Consider the following 21,547-nt stretch of genomic DNA (forward strand, 5'->3'; position numbering starts at 1 on the left):
AAATACTCACTCCCTATCTTGCCATGAGAAAGACTCCAGGAATCATTAACCTTCTGAAGACAACAACTAGATGTCCCCTGTGACCCTTTGCCACAGGGCCCCAGTTCTACAGCTGGAAAGCAATACCATTTCCCACAGTTGCTGACTCAGCTGTGGACACCCTTTCTGCACAGCCTGCCCCATGAATGGTCACTGCCATGTGAGCCAAGTCAAATAACTGTCTTCAATCTTACGAACCCTGGGAAATGAAGATGAACAAAAATAACAGGAAAATGAACAAGGGCTCCATAATTCACTCAGTGTTCAATAAAAATAGCTAGCCAAAACATTTTCTAGGAATTTGGTGGGAGGTACAAAGCAGATACATTTCTTTAAAAGGATTTATGAGAGCCTTTAACAGAAATGTCTGATCTTCTATGGTCACTTTAGTAAGAAAGGTGTGTAACTAGAAACAAAATAACTAAATAACTATTTGAATACTATCTAGTTTTAAAAATTATGTAAAGTTTTCTCTGTATAGAAGAGGATCTCTCTCTAATCCAACTCATTTCAGTTTGAACTGTCTTTAGAACACTGTAAATTAATTTCAGACATTGTAAGTACTTTTTTGCTAACTTCTCATTTTAAGTGTTTCACACCAATTTCAGTAGTAAAGAGTCTTTAGCCTTTGGTGTGCTTTTGAGAGGTCAAGGAAAATATAATATTGTCAGATTTTCTGCATCAGTGGACAGGTGGGTTAAAAGCTGCAAAAGAACTAGGATACATCCACAGGGATCTAAGAAGCAGACTATGCCAGATGGTGAGAATTTTTACACATTGCAGACCCCTACCCAGATCTGTAATTCAACAGAGGGTGAAAGTTGCAGGCTGTATTTCACTACACAGAGGTACCAAATGAACCAAACCAATGAACCAGTCCACAGAATATGTGTTTAACCTGCCTTCTACAGTCAGAACATTCATGATTACTTGTCTCATAGACTGCTTAAACACATTTGTGTCTAAACAAGCAAGACTACTAAAGCACAGTGAGACCAGAAAGTTCAATCTCATCTTATGCCAGACTTCAAGAATTATTTCTCCAAGGCTAGTACAGGATCCTTGCAGTTACTTTTCAGAAATACTTCACTTAGTATGTCCTTATTTTCTGACACTGTAAATAAACTGTTAAGTAAACTGAGGAATTCTCTACACCATCTTGAGTACAGTATCATAATAGCTCTGCAGTTATGAAGATAGCCTGCAACTTATTAGTGTGAAGCACTGCCAAAAACATTACATGAAATTAAAGGTAAAACTGAAATGCAAAGCAAGCCATGAAGAGGAACAGGGACAAGATCCTTCGAGGGAGAAACAGCAGATGATGAAGAATGCACACTCCTATTAAAATGGCAAAATATCTAGTTCCACTTGGCAGATAAGCTTCAATTGCTATTGCTCCCTTCCAAGCTGCTCAAATGAACAGTGCTGCTGCCAGCCTGTATAACAGGAAAATGACGTATGTTCTCACTGGCAATCTGGAAAGCCCAAGCACTCAGGGCCTGATGACTGAAAGTGAATATGGTAAATCTAAAGGATAAATGTGCTTTGTGCATTAAGTACATTTTTCTCAAGTAGTTCTATTACTAATACTGAGAAATGCTCAAGTACCTTCACCAGTGAAGTACTCAAAATCACAGGAGCAGTTAACTCTAAAAGCATTTATTTGCTGCCCTGAAAGCAGAATTGGAGAAAAAGAATTTTTTCATCAAGCTAGGCAGTTGTTTCAACTATGAAAATGTATACTTGATGAATTGGCTTGCCTGCAATTCACAGGCATACAATGCAGTACCCAATAGCCAGTGCTTTCTAAAGCTTTTTAGGGCTAATTGCATACCCTTCCCAAAGATGCACACTCCATCCTCTTCTGCAACAGAAGATTTCTATTGAGCTCACACATAAAATACAGAAAAGATTTGAAACAAACTGAAGCATAACACACATGTTTACTCAAACTCTGACTTCAGTCTTTGGCATAAACTTCCTGAAAAGATGAATGCCAGTGTAAACACACACCAGAGTAACAACAGTCACCACTAGTTTAAAGGAATTTAAATTTTTAAAAAGTGGAAGATTAAAATACATTTTTAAAATCTCATTAATAATTGCTTATGTGTTTCCATACAACACTTTTAAAGAAATATATATTGTGTGTCCATTAGGAGACGTTTAAACATGGAAACTGATTTTGTCATTTTGTTCCTTTCCAGTACTTTCTAAATTCCAAACATAATTGTCTTGACAGCCTGAATGCCGCCACCAAACTTGACAATTCCTGTTGACATGTACCAAGTTTTTACCTGGCTTCACTGCCCTCATTACAGCCCGAGATGACTTCAGCACAGCTTCATAGATAGCCCTCTGGTCAGGAGTGAAATTTCCATTTGCAGGGAAGGTGCAGGTGATGTCAGAGCCATAGCAGTAATACTCTCCTCCCATATCAAACAGGCTAAGGAAAAAGGGGGGAAAAAATGAAAATTTAATTCCAATTAAATAGTAAACCATAAGATATTTCTCTTGTTCTGCACTTGAAAGTCATCTGCATTTTGGTAGTTGGTCATATCATCAGCACTTGAATGCTGTTCAAGTAAAATGAGATGACAGTCCCTTAGAATGTCCTAGCAGAGGGTATCTGCATTACCTATGGCTTAAATGGACACTCTTACAGACTGTGCTGGCCCTGGATGGAAACACTGAGAGAATGCATGAAGGAAGATAAGAAGTACACAAGGAACCTACTGCTTCCAGTTCCTAGGACCTCTTCTCAGAAGAAAAAACATGTCCTTTATTTCTTTTCCAGAGAAATGGTAGCACCACATAAAGGGTCAAACCTCAAAACGTAGCAGAGAAATGTTACTTACGCTATGGCCTTTTGTATCTGTCAAAACACATCTGATGTTAACAAATTAAATGTCCCCAATAAAGGCTGACTGCCACTGCTCACAATACAAACTTTTCTTTATGATAAACTTGCCTAACAGTGATTAAAGAAACAAAGATTATGGGATGATCAAACCAGAAAAGAACATATAGTACAGTTTCCTGCATAAGAGGCAGAAGAAAAAAATAATTAAATGCTTTCTTTTATGGGGACAAAAGACCTGGTTTACTGCTTAAGAATCATATTTATTCTATTCATAAATCAATGATTCACTACTCAGTGTTCAGCTGCCAGAAGTCAATCTACAAAAATAGCAAGTGGGTTTCTACACCCTTGCAAGAACCAGGTTAGACATTTGCAATACCGTATTTCTTGAGTTTACCTGGTTTCAGCAGACTCAAAAATGAGTAAATAACCAAATAACCACTTGGACCAAAGGGTACTTGAGCAATTATCCCCCCTAGTTCATCATATATTGATTACGAGAAGGTACATTTTACATATAAGACTTCGACACACAACATTTGTGTGACCTCCTGACTTTTTAGGTAATGAATCAGAGTTGAAATCAGTTAATTTAAGTATTTTTCCAACCACCTCAGGAGTATGAGACTCTTACCATCATAAGAAATACCATTTTCCTTCACTGTATTTGAAAGTCTTGGAGTTTTTTCCGTTTGCTTCTGCTTCACAGCAGCATCAGTCAGACAATACAAGCAGAAGGACACTCCACCAGAGCACCCTCTCCTGCCATCAAGTCCTAATTACACCAGTAATTAGGAAAATCTTGCAGCTTAGCTCTGTCCCCAGCCAGCATACATGACTAGGTAAAGATAATACAAAAAGTGCTACAGCACTCAGCTGTAAACATTCACCATTTCCAACATAACTGCTGCTGAAAGCAATGGCCAGTAAGTGACTGAAGGCAACCATGAGAAAGCAAAATAATATTTCAGCAGGGTTGGGACTTCTCTTGCTGCACTCTATGATATTTTAAAATCCACCCTACAATTTTCTTTGTGAACAAATCTGTGCACTGAGTGCAAGCCCTGCTGAAGTCATTGCCAGCCTCCCCACACTGTGCAAGGTTCACCTGCAGGGAGACTTGCAGGACAGGAACTTCAGGAACAAACCCAGTGGTTTACAGATGTGGAATTGCACGAGGCTTAAAGCTACAGGAGCAAACTCCTCAGGAGAATGCTAAAGAGAGAACTGCCAAGTTCTGTATGTACATGCAGAGCTAATACAAACACTATATACATTCTCTTAAATATGAAATATTATGTTAAAACACAAGGTTGCTAATTGAAAGAAGATACACAATAGACAGCAAATGTTAGACCCACAGGGTAAAAAAAAAAAAAAAGTTGACACCAACACAGCAACTGTAAACTAGCCTAGCCAAACCTCAAAATCAGAGAGCCCATCAACACTCCCTAAGTTTTGATTTTATGGTTTAGACTCTCTTCTAAAAATAACTAATGATACACATAGAAAACCTAAGGATACAGAAAACTAGTTGCAGCAACTAAGAATAAAGAAGCTGCTACTTTCTCTAACGTGCCAACAAGATACAGACTTCAGCTTAGTTATAAATCTTTCAATCCATTCCAGACTGAACATTTTCAAAATCACAAATCAAGTTTCATGGTGCTTCATGGGATTTGCAGCAGTTCTGTGTCCTAACTCTGTTGCATTTACAACTGTAAATGTCCATTCAGCATGGTGAAAGTAAAGCTGAGACCAGCAAGTTCCAAACTCCTGTCCACATCTACTGGAAGTTTCTGTTTTCTACATTTTACCTGGAGAATGGTTATTCTGAACTTACCACAGACAAAATATAGCAATGTCTTTAACCTCACAATTATCAGCATTTTCTCAAACCCATTCATCACTTGGTGGTTGTTAAATAGCTTTTTCGAGTTACTGTAGCAGTGAGTAATGGAAAAGAAAAAATCACAAGACTGATGGTACACCAAAACAAGGCTCATAAGCTAGGAAGCACCATTTTTTCAGGTTTCTTGGCTTCCAGACAAGAGGAGACATGAGGGAAGATAAACTTTCAAATTCCACCTCAGAACACAACACACCACCCAGCCTGTATGCTCCAGTGAAAAAGCATCCAAACCAAACTGTACATTTGGGAGATATTTTGGCTCTTACTGGGAATTCTCTTCCATTTAACTTCAGTTGGGAACATATCCATTAGTCAAAATGTTGCCCAAGACATGGAAATAGCCCAAATACTGTTCTTATCCTGTGGAAATCATGGGAGCCTGAGAAGATCCCAGTTTCATAGCTTTGCTTGCCAGGCGAAATGTGGGGTGAAGCACATTTAAACCAAATAAAATGCAAGTGAGCTACCATCTTCTCCTGTTGGCTAACAGGAAAAAGTTTCTAAAAGCAGATTCCTTAAATCCTGGTTCCTTAAAAAAAAAAAAAGTTATTATTTTAGCCTGAAATTAGATAGCAACTGCCAGTAAACAACATTTGATTAATGTATTTTAGTATGTTCTCAATTGCATGTGCAAAATTACCTGCCTGACAATTCAGTCTTACAAGGGTCATGTGCAGAAACAACTTCTTAATATTATTTGGACTGTTATCAGATGTAGCAGCAATCTAAACAAACTAAATGCACATATGAAAACAGGCCTTATAGGCATCTTGATCTATGGCTTACCTTTTAAGAACTTCACTGTAGAGTAACTTAGGCAATAATATAACAAAGTATCATAGTATCAAAGTATCATAGACAACATAGTAGACTAGTAGACTATGTTGTCTATTACAAAATTTTCTTGCAAATTCACTTTTCTGTTGAATGAAGAAAAATTTCATTTCAGAACGACTCCTTTTCCAGCAAGGATGCAATTGTTAATTGCTGATTTCGATGAATGCGGAGATGATGTGTCTGAGGCAGTCACGTTGCTGAGGTGTCTGGAACAGGCAGGTGGCGAGAGAAGGAGTGTTGCTGATCAGAGAGAGGTGTGTGGTTGCATGTCAAAGTTCTCACTGATGTAGCTGAAGCTAAAGAAGTCTTTTATTGCACACTCAACCTTTTTAAAACTTTCTGAGAGAGAAACTAATCTTACTTTGCATCATTCTCTTGGGAGCAAAAGCAACAAAAACCTGCCTGGCTTCATTTCAGGGTGAAAAGTGTATGGTATACAAAGCAAATTTAACAGCCAGAAGACCTGAGCACTCCCTGAAGATTTCACGTTTCTGTTTCAATCTGTTTTCTAGAATTAATAACAAGCCATACGACAACTAAGGTTGCATAGCAAAAATACTCCATACTCCTTCTTGGAAGCATAGGTGTAGCTCTCCTAAAGAAGGCTTCAGTTTTGTGTGTATACATAAAAATATATAATCTTTCCTCCTAAACATATTGAAAACTACTGTAAACATCATCTAAAACTGAACAATGCAAAGTATGAGAAAAATCAGATAACCTGTCAGTTGCTCTACTGACAATGATTTGCTTATTCATATTAATAAGCAGATATATTTATTATTAATACAATGTTAGCCAATGGTGTGAGAAAGGAAACAGTTGCCTTCTGCATCTGTTTTAGAAGTCACCTTCAAAAATTACTAAGAGCATTTCAGTCTCAAAGAATCACTGGAGTTGGAAGGGACCTCTCGAGACCATCTAGTCCAAACCCCATCTAGGATCCCCTAGAGTGCATTACACAGGACTGCATCCAGGCAGGTTATGAAGATCTCCAGAGGAGACTCCACAACCTCTGTTCCAGCGCTTTATCACCCTCACGGTAAAGAAGTTTTTCCTCATGTTTAGATGGAACCTCTTTATGTTTCAGCTTGTGCCCATCGCCCCTTGACCTGTCACTGGGCACTAGTGAAAAGAGTCTGGCTCTATTCTCCTTACACCCCACCCTCCAGAAATTTATAGATGTTTACAAGGTTTCCTCTAAGTCTTCTCTCCAGACTAAGGAGTCCTAGCTGTTTCAACCTTTCCTCGTAAGAGAGATGCTAGAGTCCCCCAGACATATTCGTTGCCCTTTGCTGGACTCTCTCTAGTAGTTCCCTGTCTCTCCTGAACTGGGGAGTGCTGAATTAGACATGGTATTCCAGATGTGGAATGAAGACTAAAGACTGAAGATGTAGGGCTGAAGACGGGGAGGATGACCCCCCTCAACCTACTGGCCACATTCTTCCTAATGCATCCCAGGATACCATTTGCCTTTTTGTCCACAAGGGCACATTGCTGGCTCATGGTTAACTTACTGTCTACCAGGACTCCAAGATCCTTCTCCTCACACTGCTTTCCAGCAGGTCAACCCCTAACCTATACTGATGCATGCGGTTGTTCCTCCTCCCCAGGTGTAGGACCCTACACATGTCCTTGTTGAACCTCATTAGATTCCTCTCTGCCTACCTCTCCAGCCTGTCCAGGTCATGCTGGATGGCAGCACAGCCCTCTGGAGTGTCAGCCATCCCTCCCAGTTTTGTACCATCATCAAACTTGCTGACAGATCACTCTATTCCCTCGTTTAGGTAATTGATGAATATGTACTGACCCCTGGGGAACACTGCTGGCTACAGGCCTCCAGCTCAACCCTGCACCAGTGATCAGGATCCTCTGAGATATGTCACTCAGCCAGCTCTCAATCCACCTCACTGTCCACTCATCTAAACCACACTTGCTGAGTTTCTTAATGTGTATGTTAAAAATAACTGCTGAAGTCAAGGGAAATTACATCCAGTGCTCTCCCCTCACCTAACCAGCCAATTTTGACATCATAGAAGGCTAGGAGATTGGTCAAGCATGATTTTCCCTTGGTGAATCCATGTGGTGGTCCCAGTAACTTTCTTTTCTTCCACATGTTTACAGATGACATCCAGAATGATTTGTTTCATCACCTTTTCAGGGATGGAGGTGAGATTAACCGGCCTGTAGTCCTCTAGGTCCTTCTTCTTGCCCTTTTTGAAGACTGGAGTGACACTGGCTTTCTTCCAGTCCTCAGGCACCTCTCCTGTTCTCCATGACCTTTCAAATATGATGGAAAGTGGCCTAACATTAACAACTCCCAGTTCTCTCAGCATCATGGATTTATGGATGTCTAGTTGGGATAAGTGGTCTCTAACCTGGTCCTCCTCTATCGAGGGAAAGTCGTCTTATCTCCAGACCTCTTCTCTTACCTCCAGGGTCGGGGATTCATGAAGGCCAGCTTTGGCAGAGAAGGCTGAAGCAAAGAAGGCATTCAGTGCCTTATCTGTGTCTTCCACCACTAGGAAACCCACCTCATTCATCAGCAGGCCTACATTTTCCCTAGTCTTCCTTTTTCTATTTGTATACTGAAAAAGCTCTTCTTGTTGTCTTTGATACCCCTTGCCAGATTTAATTCCATGTGGACCTTTGCCTCCCTCCCTGCATTCTCTCACAACATTCCTATATCCTTCCCAAGTGGCCAGTCTTGTTTTCCACATTCTTCATATTTCCTTCTTCCATTTAAATTTCATTCCTTTCACACCACAAATTAATTTTGTACATAAAATGGTATCAAGTTGAAAAGAAACAGAAACACATGCCACATGGCACAGCCTTGCAGAAAGGATCAGCTGGAAGTGTCCCTCCTCCTTAGCCCCTCCCCAGCAGGTCCCTGGTGCCACTGGCAGTGACCCTTCCATGTCTGACTGAACTGAGGTTTTGCTTCCCATGCAGGAGCCCAGGACAGGAGTTTCAAGAAAATATTTCAAGTCTGGTTGATTTTAAAGTTAATAAAGGCTTGTAAATCAGCACTGTAACTGACACGATGCACAAAAACTTTTCCCCTCCTGTACCTCTGAAACAATGCAGATGAGTAAGACGTGGCGTGTTACTTTCACAGAATATTGGCACCACAAAATGCAAATTTATGGTTTCATTTTTGGCTTTCAAGTCCAGAAAAATAATATGCATTTTGCTATCGATTTTAGCTTTCTTAACCTCTGACTGGGAAGCATCATAAAACACTTTTAAAAAATGCTTGACTATAAACAGTTCTGTTTTTTTCCTTTATAAAGTCCCTGTATACCCTTTTTTAAAGAACAAAGCATCATCTTCCTTTAAGCATGTGTTTTACTTTTATAGGCTTGCTGACACTTTTATTGTCAAATAATTTGAAACTGCCAGGCAATGAAGCAAATTATGGCCAATATCACAATGGGAAGCAATACTTTATTTGGGATATCTGAGCCATGTGTATGAATTGTTATGATCCAACCACCAACCCAACCCAAAGACAAGCTCTCGCAGGCATTTCTTGGGAAGCCTACAGCTAACTCCCACATGCTAACATGTAACGCTGTTGCCCTCCTGCTCTACAGATCTGCTTGGTCTGTACACTCAGAACTGGATCTTCTTGTGACAGTTAAAAAACCAAATTATTCTGCAGTTGTTAACACTGCAGAGCAATGACTGCTGTGAAACCCAGGTGGATTTCCTCCTGGTGCAATGAACTCCAGTACAGGGTTGTACTGAGTGTCACCTGCCTGCAACCCACGTCCTCCCCAGCTTCTGTTCTCAGGACAAAACCTTCCCTTCCCTCAAGTGGGTTTGTGAGACTAGCAACTAGAAAACTGATACTGTTATATCTTACCATGCCCTCCTCGTACCTCAAGTTAAAGGTAAACAGGTATGAATACTGAGACGCTTTACTCAGCCATGTTTACTGAGGTTTTAGGGTTTTGAGCCATTAGTAACCAACATACCTCTGAGCAGCCACAGAGATGAACTGATGCCAGCCCAGTCCTAGGACAGCAGAAATAAATGTACGTGCAACCTTTTCCTCCTCTTATTGCAGTAAGATCAAGTCATCTCCAGCTGGAGATTTTATTTTGTGTGATTTTGTCATATTCTGCTCTGAGTTCACAGAGAGCACTCTGCGCTTTACACTTCATGTAGCAATTAAATCTTTCAGTATTCACACAATAACAAAACCTGACCATTCTAATGCAATTTCAGGCTTAAGGGAACAAGGTATCATCATTTCTATGAGCTACATCTTTGGAAACATGCCAAGTTATTTGGAAATAGGGTGGTTTAATAGCAGACCATAAGGATGAATTATAGTAAATGATATCACAAGTAGGAAAATGGAGAGTTAAGTGACACATGCTTTTTTATCCACTTGCATCCTGACCAGCCAAGAGTTACCAATTAAAAAAGCAACACAGAGTAAGATAACATTGCAGACCACAACAGAGAACTGGAACAGTACAGTATAAAGTCCTACCATCCTCAGGAAGGTTTTTTAAGAGATACCCTGCTGTGACCAGCCTCCATCTGACAGGGCACAGAGAGTTTGTACTGGCTGTGTTTTGAAGTCAGGCTTGGCTCGCTGATTTAAGGCCAACTTTTTGTTGCCAGCATCTCTGGAGTTGACAGGAACTTAGAAAAATGCTAGAGAATATTTTTTATGTAAAAATGACGTTCTGGATATTCACGAGAGAACATCGATTTTTTGTTTAAGCCTCCTGTTCAAAAGAAGATTCTGTGGCCCACACAGGAAACACAATTACACAGTCACAGACCAGCTACATGAGTATTCTTCATTTAGCTGCAACTTATATAACCACGTAGCCCCATATTTTTTGTGTGTGTCCTCAACTGTCTTTTAATCTCATCTGTTTTCTCCATGTCATTCCTATCTTTTCTCTTCTTTTAACACTGTCTCACTTAAGACTTTCCCAGACTATTATAGATAATGGGAGACTTGTCTCAACCTTCCCTCACAGAAGATGACAAGATAGACTGCTAAGCTTTGCTCAGATAGGAAAAGAGTGAAAAAAATTAACAAATCTGTCTACACTGAATTTTGAAGGAGAGAGGATTGCATGCCTGTACCTCTACAATGCCAACAGAGACTTCTGTGGCTGTAGCAAGACAAAAGTTTGAGATGGCTGGATTAAACAAAACAAAACAAGAGAGCAATCAAACAAAAAAACTTTCTCCAGGTATGTGTGCTCTGCACTGCTCAGGGTTTCCTCTCAGTGCAACAGATACTGGGATACTGGGTCTGAGGAGCAGAGGAGCAGATCAGCCAGCCATGATGCAGAGATGAGCAGCAGCAGAGGGGTGAGCCCCTGCCCCACCACTGCAACTAACATGTGCCTCTGCTCTGCAGCTCCAGCCAAAGGCTGAGAAAAAACGGTTTCCTCAACCCACAACAGGGTAGGGAGTGTCCTCTCTCACGATTTGATACAAGCAGAAGAACTTCAGCTCCATTTATCGCACAGGATACAAAGTCTCAGTCTCACTAAATCCACCAAATGAGCTGCACGGAAGAGTCAGTACAGTAAATACACACCTATTCTAGTAAGATTTTATGTGCAATTTTCACACACAGGTTGAGAAGGAGTCCCTTGCCTACAGTATTTATCTCTTGAAGAAATCTAACAGCCTTAAGCTTCTGCACTAAATAAACCAGTTTCCACAATTCCACAAGTATAACCCCTCTTCCACCCCCATGCAGTTTGCATTAATGCCTTATTAAAACTGTTACACTTGCCAGAGGAAAGAGCCAAAAAACTTTTGTTTGGCTTGTTCACAGCTAAATTTGCCTGAGTGCCACCTCCCAGTGCTTCTGCTAAGCAGAGGGATGTCTCTTATACAGAAGTGCTGGATACAAGTAAGGAGCCGGGAACACAAAGCTCATGTTGCTGAGTTAGGGGAAGGCAGCAGCAATGGAGGCTCCACAAGACACAGAGGGAGAAGCATCAGTGCTGCCTCCTTAACCCCTCCACTGGACCCACGCAGGCAAAATGCCAGAGATCAGGAAAAGTCTCAGGTGAAGTTCTGACAAAACGGTTACCAGTTTGACTTCTCTTTTTGCTGAATGGCTGATCTTTTCTTGGCTTTTTTATGCTAAATATTATCCTTTTTTAACTGGTGTATTTAATAAGCAACAGTAATCTCTCCAGCAGACAACTCTTCACTGAAAACTCAGCCTGAGAGATGGCAGCAAATCCCAAGTTTGGGCTAGTTTCCATCTGTTAGGAGCCTCCCCCTTGGAAAGGCAGGAGCTGAGGCATTCATGGCTCCAGCAAACTTGTTTAAACAAGGAGCAAGGATGTCAGAGCTGCAGGGAAGAGAAGGGAGCGTGCAAGGGGAAACCTGCATTGGCAGCTGAGTACTTCCCAATCAAACCCAGGACAGCAAACCTCACTAGCTTCTCACTAGAATGTGAGGTACCAGCCCAGGGTAACAACCACACAGCTACATTTTCAGGTTACTAAAATTTTTCAGTTAACCAAACCAGTCCATTTCTACATGTCTACTGAGAAGCTTAAGGTACCTACTGAAAGTAAATTGTAGAAGTTGGATACTTGTAATGCAGGCCACCATTCTTAGATACTAATATTTGGCTTGAGAGCCCTGGCTTTCAGCAGCTCCTTTTGGATGTTCTCACCTGTGTTCCCCAGCCTGGACAAAAAAGCACCACAGACCACAGCAGCAGGTGAAGTGTCAGACCTTACCTAGATTTTTACTGTAAATGCTGTAAAGTTTTCTTATGTGTGTATATGCACGCTCACATATGCACATGTATCCATATAAGTAAAAGGCTAATGCTTCCAGTCTTTTCCTACTATGAAAACTGAGCCAGTGTCCAATGGTACAGGTTATTTTAGTTTACTAGACTTCCTATAGCTGTTCTTGGGCTTTTTCAAGCAACCTCCAAGTTAACATTTCTCTAACAGAACCCACCAGACAGGATTTTTAGAGTATGCTACAGAAGATGACGATTGAATGCTAAAAGCTAGACAAGCCAGTTGCTAGCCTTTCCATGGCTCCAAATGTTCAAGCCAAGTGCACAGTAATGAAGGCACCCACTAGTATTATAGAAAATGAGGCTGCCCATTCCCTATCCAAACATGCTGTTTTGCCAGTAAGACCATTTTTCCCTATTCAGAAGAAATACTTAATCTTCATGACAACACTTCAAGTCAGAAGTATAGTACTGCATCATACAATCAGAAATATTCTTGCCTTTAAGACAATATTCTTGCCTTTAGGCTGAGCCTAAATGTGTTGCAGTATTACACTAGAAGGACTCCTCCTGAAGCCCTGGCTCTGCAACACTGTTCCTCCATCATGGGATAACAAGTGGTTCTTTGAACAGACGCAAGAGAATACCCAACACTGCCTTGAACCCAGGGACTGCGAGTTACATCTGGTTCAGTGGGTACACAAAGGGTGTGTTGGAGACTAATTGTACCTTCCCTCTGAGCTGGGGTTTACAAGCCAGGCAGACTCCCTCTAAAACTGTATTTCGACCTATACAATTGAGTTCCCCACATGAAGAGCAAGGAGAAAGATTTTTCTACTGATATACATCCAAGATCAGCAACATCCATCAAGAGCACTTCTATCAACTTTATGTGTATCTGTATTAACAAATACCACCACAAAAAGTGGATTACAATAAACAGCATTTATAAATGATCAATACTAAATCAACAGTTATTAAAAAATACTAGGTTTTACCATGCTTATTTTCTTTAAAGTGATGAACAGCCTATACAAATCAGTCCAACAGCAGCCAAAGCAACTTCACACTGTTTTTTCAGACTATGCTGAGAATACTAAGATAAAACTATGAGAGATTAAACCCGTTTACAGGTCAGAATTAAAAAGACATTTCACATACACTACAGAGAGCATAAAATGAAGAGGCAGATCATAACACAGCACTTAAAGGAAAGTAAAAAATTTGTGGGTGCAAACACACTATTTAATACTTACTGACCTCTGCTTTGGTTAAATGGCCTACTCATTTCTGACAGTTGGCAAACTCATAGCCTGAGTTAACCAGTATTAAACGAACACATATTCAATTAGAGCAAAATTATTGTTAATTCTAGCAAATATTTTTCTGATGTTAATAAATTAAATTTTCTCAATTAGCATAAAATTAATACAATCTATAGGTACAACAAAAGGAAAAATACCTACCCCTGATGAAAATAGTAAATATTAATCAAGCCAGAGGTACCAAGCCAAAGGAATTATTTCAGAAATGGATAGCCAGTTGATTTTGCAACCAACCAGTGAGTAGTAATGTACTTTGTATTATTATTAGAAACAAAACCATAACTAACAAGAAGTTGTTTCAAAATTGCAGACTGAAAGGTTAAAGCTAACCGTATTTTTTGCATATTATTACAGCACCAAACTTCAAAATGTATAAAAAATGAACACAACCAAATGAAAATACTGGTCTCACCCACATAAAATAGCTGAGCATTTACATCTGACACATTAATATCCTAGGATCTTAAAATCAGTGCTTTCAAGAAGCAATAAATACAATATTTTGTTCCGTAGGATGAATTGTTTTAATAGCAGATAATTAAGTACTTGGGGTGGAAAAGGGAGGACTTCTGAGCTCTGATGCAAAAAGATTGGTCAGTTCCTGCTTTTTAATGCAACATTGCCCCCACCTGGACAAAATGAGTTTTGGTCTATAGGTTGGCATCAGTATTGTAAAACTTGATAACACCGTGTAAATTCCAAAAAAGAGTTTGGAAAAGAGTCGTGGCAAACTTTTATCATCTTTTGTAGTACACTTTTTTGAAGCTCAGTCTTTTAGTTGACTTATTGAGAGTCTTTCTGATATTTTCCTGAAAGAAATGATGGCCACTCAGTACTCTTTAATAAAAAGTCCTTTTCTATTAAACAGTTGCTCATTCCTTCGAAAAAAATCAAAATACTGCATTTTCTACAACTTGTACTGTATGATATTAAGATAAGTATGCTGCTATAGTGTCAACGCAATGCATATTGTGGGTATATTTAAAAGATAAATGTACATAGCTTAGACAGAAAAAGACAAATCTTTTGATTGTAGAAAACCATATATTATGCTTTTAGATCAAATAGGTAAAATTAGCAAAGTAACTTCTATTTTACCTAACAAAAGGCTTGGTTTTCATAAATAGCCACGAACAACTGAATCTAACTAGTTCTTGCTACAAGCAGCTTTCTTTTGCAATATTCTTCACACACGGTGGAGTGACCAATAACTTATTTATTATTATGCTAATACTATACTTAGGTGACAGGGTGTTTGATTTGTGAAACTAACACAATTCTAGTGCTTAAACTCTGAATGCAATAAAACTATTTGCAGCTAAAACTTGCTTCACGGCTGTCATGAGCAGGTTGTGGCAACAGCAGTGAGCTTTGAAGCAAGAAACTTCCTGCTTCACCAAGGACACTGTACTCTTCCCAATGCTTTCACTGAAATGAGCAAGCTTAAATCTGACAGTGTTAAAAGAAACAGTTAAATAAAACTAAAGACATCATCTCATGTCTTTGGCTGCAGTGATCACGAGACGGTGGAGTGCAGGATCCTGCGTGGGAGGAACAGAATACCTAGCAGGACCAGAACCCCAGACTTCCGCAGGGCCAACTTTGGCCTCTTCAATCAATTATTAAGAGAAGTCCTATGGGACAAAGTACTAGATGGTAAAGGGGCTCAAGATAGTTGGTCAACATTCTAGGACCACGCCTGGATGCGTTTCTGTGTGATGTGCTCTAGGGGACCTGCTCTGGCTGGGGGGTTGGACTAAATGATCTTTCGAGGTCCCTTCCAACCCCTAAGATTCTGTGATCTGATGATCCAACCTGCTTCCATTTATACTTCTGAAGTTAGTTTTATTTTATAAAGAATAGTCTGACTGTGAATACAAGGTTAATGGTCTCTCTCTGAGGTCTATTGCACTTCACAGGTTCACTCCTCTTATTTATGCTTTCACCTAAACCCTCTTAATAAATCACACACTGCTGCTCTCTGCAGGGAGGACTCATATCCCCTGCTAATTGCTTGTGCTGCACCAGCCTGCAGACCTGGGTGAACCTACCAAAGCCCCCATCTCCCTCAGGGTGTGTGTAGCAGGCACAGTCCAGGCTCAGGGCTCTGCTGGTGAGGGTGCTCTGAGGGGGGACCTGCTCACGCACGGGGAAGGAGACCACCCATGCATCCCCCGGCCTGCACTGACACTGCAACTTCAGAGCCGATTTCAAAGTGTTACAAATGCTGAGTCCTTCAGCAGAACAGGCAATTCTTTTCAGTATCTTGCAAAGCCAGAATGGACACTAACCAACCCCCAAAGATACCATCAAGTGCTTGAGGGTCAATGAACTTGACAATAAAGTTGCTTACTAAGTGCTGAATTTTCACTGGGACACATTTCTCAGATTCCATAAAAAGGCCCAGACCTGTAACTCGTGACACCTGCAGAAAAACATCTCAGGTAATAGCTGTATCCATCTCAGTGACATCTGAGGTCAGGCTTATTTTCCCACATTTCTATTATTTAAGTGTGAGCCTTATCACAAAAAATCAATCTTTATATTAAGATCATAGAAGCATTTTCTATTTGTCAGATGTTGCAGGAGCCCTGCTGATCAATTGTAATAAAACAATCAACTTCCCCAACGTGCACGGCAATGAGAAGAATCCACAAAGGCAGGCTGCACAAACTGCTGGGCAGTAAATGGAATGCAATAAACTATAATTTTCCTGGAAACCTTCTCAAAATCAAAATATAAAGTACATACTTGAGGTTCAGCACCTCCAATGGTTATTACAACAAACCACTGAACCACAAAGGTGAGAAGAGACATCTGCCTTGCCCCTGGCTTTCTCTCCTGCACCATCTTTATTTTGATGGCCAGTTTTCTCCTTTCCCAACAGCCATAGTGTGGCTCCATACTGCTGCAGTAGTAGGGCAGGGGCAGGAGACAGAAGGGAGGACCCCGGGGATTAGCTTCCTTCATTTTTAAGAAAGCAGATGCTTTCATTTTTCAGAAAACAGATGCTGATTTGTTGAGACCAATCCTTTTTGCAGAAACACACTGGCTTTGACTGAACTTTTCATGGATGTTACTTCCAAGGCAAAGTCATAACTTCCTGCCAAAGTCAGAGATCAATTTGAGAAGAGCTGAAACCAGAGATTTCTTTCTCCCACAAGGGCTCTCTAATCACTGAACTAATCCCCTTCCCCAGTGTGAACACAAGCAAAATATCTGCAAAAGAGGAGATCACAAGACATCTGCTCAGAAGAATGAACAATACAGGAGGCATCACTTGATGAACAGGAGTCCCAGGTGCTCATTTGATCTTCATTTTTACATAGCAGGGAGTCAGATCTCTGCTCCTTGAATTTGTTGGATTTCTTTTTTCTTGAGTAGCAAATTTTAATTGCATTTTACTCCCCCCCAGACTTTGAAAGACCTTTGCTTACTCAAACTGGATTGCAGGGGCTCAGAGGGTGGCTCAAAAACCCCTGGAAAAATTGGTTCAGTTACTTTCTGGCTCTGGCCTTCACAGAGGCCTCTTGTGTACAGGGCAGGAGACTGCAAACTACAACAAGCACTTTTGCTTATGACTCCACTTTTCATATTAAGAAATGTAGTTAAAACCTCCCTACAGAAACAGCAGGAGCCCTGGCACACAATGAGCAATGCAATACCTTGAGGTAACGCAGTAAGCCTCAGTCTTGGGCTCAGTGTCTATCCAAGCTGTCACAGGTTTAAGATGAGAGAAGAAAACCAGTATTTGTAGCTTAGCCTGGCCATACATCATCACTGCAGACCATGATTTGCAACTTTCTGAGTGGAAAATTTTTTTTAAAGGTAATACTAAGTGAAAGGGTAGAGTGCCTAGAACTGTGAATCACCAGGTGGTCATCCTACCCATTTATCTGTATGACTTTTTTGACCATGAAGACAACAGATACTTGCTTAGGAATACTGTATGCTTTACACCATATTGATCATACCAGTTAAATGTTTACCATGTATATTAATTATTTATATAAAACACTGAATTGCTGTTATTGTGATATTTACTTTTAATATCAGCATCAGTTAAGTACACACATCTATTGAACACCTAAAACTCCCTAAAAATTTAACTTTCTAGTCAATCATAATGCTTTGTGTTAGGTTGCTACTTTGTTTTTAATGTGTAATAAACTGAAAATTACAGCCCTGCTTAGCAATACAGTCCATATTAACAAGGAGTGTCAGAAATTCTCTTTAAAGTCCTTGCCTCACACTGAGGTCTTTTGGCAAAGAAACTGCACCTGTAAAAATGTGGGTTACAGTGCAGTATCAGAGATGTAATTCCATACCTGTTTCTTAGAGAAGCAATAAGCCCATTTGATGTAGATTGTTTTTCAAAAATGAACATCATAAAACCAGGCTGCTCTAAACCCGCTACAGTTTTTAAAGGAGTCAGAATAAAAGACTTCAAAAAATTAAAAATGCAACACCTCTAGTAATTTTGCCCATGATCTCCTGTCAAATGCCATCAAATCCTTAAAAGAGCAAACAAAGCATGAACTTAAGTGTTTCAAAGAAGCAACACATTAGTTTGCCAAGTGTATTTTTTTCTAACATTTAGGTACTTTATTGACTTATTTACTAACACTTACTGCACTGCTTTGTACATTAAAAAATCTGAGCAGCTTCTTTCTGCAAAACTCTGCATGTTAGCTATATCCATGAAATAATGTCAGGGAAAACAGACTAAATTCTACTGAATAATTCTACTGAATAAAAATCATACCAAGTACCCAGTCTTCTGATTATACTACATACAAATATAGGAATCAATAAACTAGATTTATACCAAAATACTGGCAGAAGCAGAAATAACCCTTAAAACACTTCTACCTCTTTTTCACCAAAAGTAAAGCCATTTTTCCCTGTGTTCAGAGCTTCCTACAATTATCCAACAGAGGGCTCCCAGCAGCTATTAAAAAGCTTAATTGAGAACCAAATATACAAACTCTAACATACACATACAAATAAGCATCCTGTCATTATAATAACCTGTTCTGTATGCACAGACACGTGTACCTATGCCCAATTTAGAAATGTGTAAAAGCATACAGTAAAACCACCTAGGTAGTGCCTTGTCACAATTTTATGCTGCTAAAGTACACTCAAGATTGTTTCCAAAACACTATTTTAAACTGAAAAATGAGTGTATTTTTCAATTGTCTTTACACAAATGAAATTACATTTTCTTGTTATTTCTTTACTTCCACTTGAGAAAAACACTAAGAAAATCATGTGGAGTAAAGTTTGTTTGCTACTTGAGTATGAGCCAGTGCAAGGGCAGACACTGAAGCCAGGTGGGTGTTCATGTACACCAAGCACTTGTCAGCTAACGCCAACTTACACCTGACAAACTTCATCTCACCAAGGCAAAGATGCAACCGGACTGCTTCAGTAAGAGGGTATTTCAAACTAGGTTAAACCTTGCTCTGTTTGCTGAGATGGTTACAAACGGGGGCTGCATAACAGAAGTTTTGAAATGCTGAAGTAATCAATGCATTTGGTAAATTGTGCTTTTCTGACATTCAGATATCTGAGGCTAATGAAACAAAAACATTTTTTAAAGATTATGCCAATATAGCAGGAAATCTGAGTCTTGGCATGTGCATTTGGGGGTTAGAAAGCACTTCAGACATCCACTAAACTATCCTTAGAGACTGTAAGTAAAAGGGTCGTGTATTTCACCTTTACCCTGGGGTCTCCCAGCAATACTTCTCCCCTTACCACTTAAAAGCTTTAATGTTAAATACAGAATATAATAAAACGCATTGTGGCATATCTTCTCTCAATACCATACCATGAGATTTCCTGCAGGCTACATGCATTTTCTAAAAAATTAATTAAACACCACAGCCAATACAGTATCATGTTGGTGTGTCCTGTCTGATCAAAAAAAATAAGAGCACTTTATCTCCTCTAACACAATGTGATCATAAGTCAAAGCTATGGTCCCACAATAAATTACCATTAATATTTGATGAGTTTAGCAAGATATTCAACACAGATTAAGATAATACATAGACTATTGTACAAGAAACTTTAAAAAAAAGTTTTTACAGTATTAAAAAGAGATTATTTATCTGTAATCAGGAATTTCACCCTACAGCACCTGCAGATGGGCCCAGAACATTAGCTAAAATGGCATGTATGTTTTTACTTCTGAGATTCAATTTGTTTTCCATAATGGCTTTTGAGCTTATCTGTGATAATACTAATTTGCTTTCTTTCACACCTTTACATTCAATTTCTAAAAAGGTTCTGCTTAGAGTCCAGCACTGCATACCACATAGTTACAAGTTAGGTCTGTCTTTCAATTTGCAGCTATGTATTTGGGGCTTTTGTTCACTCTTCTTTTACCTGCAGTCATACTGCAAAGCCTGTGGACATGCAATGCAAGTAGATAGAATTCATGGTACCTGCAGGTATACAGGACCTTTGGAAGAAATGTGACTAGTCTGGCATGCAATATTACATTCTATTTAAAAGATATGGACTTTCATCATTATGCACCCATCACTTTTCTGATTAAGACTAAGAGTACATAGAACACATGTAGGAAAACAGCAGAAGTGTCACAAAAAAAATAATAAATCAAAAGAATTCTAATCCTTTACTTACCACAAGTCTCCATCTTCAATAGTCTTATCATTTGGGGCCCCAGCATGGCCATAGTGTAAAACAGAAGAGTTCTCTCCGCTAACAGGAGAAAAGAAAATTCAGCACAATTAATGGAAGAAGAAACACTAACATGCACAGCTTAAGACAGAACATTGCAAACTTGACATTGCAAACATCAGTGTATTCATACATTAAACACAACATCTTGCAGTCTGTGTGACGTGCCATAGGCTCTGACCCAGCATAGGCTGCAATAGCAAACCCTGCAGCTCGCTGTCCAGAAATGGGTACAGAATGGACATTTTGCTACTCTGGCTGTAAGATACAACTTTTCTGCAGAAGGAACTCGGAACAGCTCATATAAATACTTTCCACATCCATGGAAGTGTTAAGGATGCGATTATGCAAGACTAATTCTTCATCCTATACCCATCTACTTCCTTCCAGATTTTTTTAAATTACTAAGCTGTTTCCCTATTGTGAGGTTAAATACTCTGAGGCATCAAAACAACACCTCCAGTGGAGTCACACCTGCCTAAACTGCTGATTCACAGGAATAAAATATCTCCAGAGAAGGATGGACCCTTGCTCTGTGCTTTTGAAGCTCCACGATCCATTTGGTGACCTATACTTGTCCTTGGTGTCTTCTCTTGCCTCCTGATACTTCCCCAGGCCTATCAAATAACAGCTAAAAGACCGATGAAGAACTCAAGCTTTACCTAGTTTTTCTTTTACTATTCTCCTCAGATAGATGCTCTCTCTTTCTCTTCAAAAAGCTAGAAGAATTATACCACATCCAAAAATACATCAGGGTGAATGTGGCATTTTTCTGATCCCTCCAGGTGACTTGCCAGTCTATATCTCACCTTCTATCAAAATCACATTGGTTATTCTGAACAAATTTGATTCCTTCAAGTTGTGATGGTGGAACAGTTTCCTATCCTCGGTGAAAGGAATCTGAGGCTCAATTTCAGTAAACCTTTTGTTACATCTGAAGTAAACAAGCCTTCTGACATACTTCTTGTATTTCACTTCTGATATGTGCAATTACAGAAACAGTAAACATGCATTGTATCCAAAAAGAGATTACCCTCAAGATACATTAAGCACTTGAGATCAATTAGGTATTTAGTTGATCACTAGTTATTCAG

General features: G+C 39.6%; 1 protein-coding gene across 1 annotated transcript in view; it reads right to left on the reverse strand.

The window, feature by feature from the left end:
• Positions 1–21,547, reverse strand: part of PEPD (peptidase D) — a 140,943-nt gene that overhangs the window by 35,415 nt on the left and 83,981 nt on the right. Inside the window, exons 11-12 of the mRNA XM_010006227.1 lie at positions 20,397–20,474; positions 2,340–2,488 (exon numbers count right to left, since the gene is read on the reverse strand). Coding sequence (XP_010004529.1) covers positions 2,340–2,488; positions 20,397–20,474 — 227 coding nt within the window. The remainder of the gene's footprint in view (positions 1–2,339; positions 2,489–20,396; positions 20,475–21,547) is intronic.

This window comes from Chaetura pelagica, unplaced genomic scaffold (assembly GCF_000747805.2).
Source record: "Chaetura pelagica isolate M959 unplaced genomic scaffold, ChaPel_1.0 scaffold139, whole genome shotgun sequence".
NCBI lineage: Eukaryota > Metazoa > Chordata > Aves > Apodiformes > Apodidae > Chaetura > Chaetura pelagica.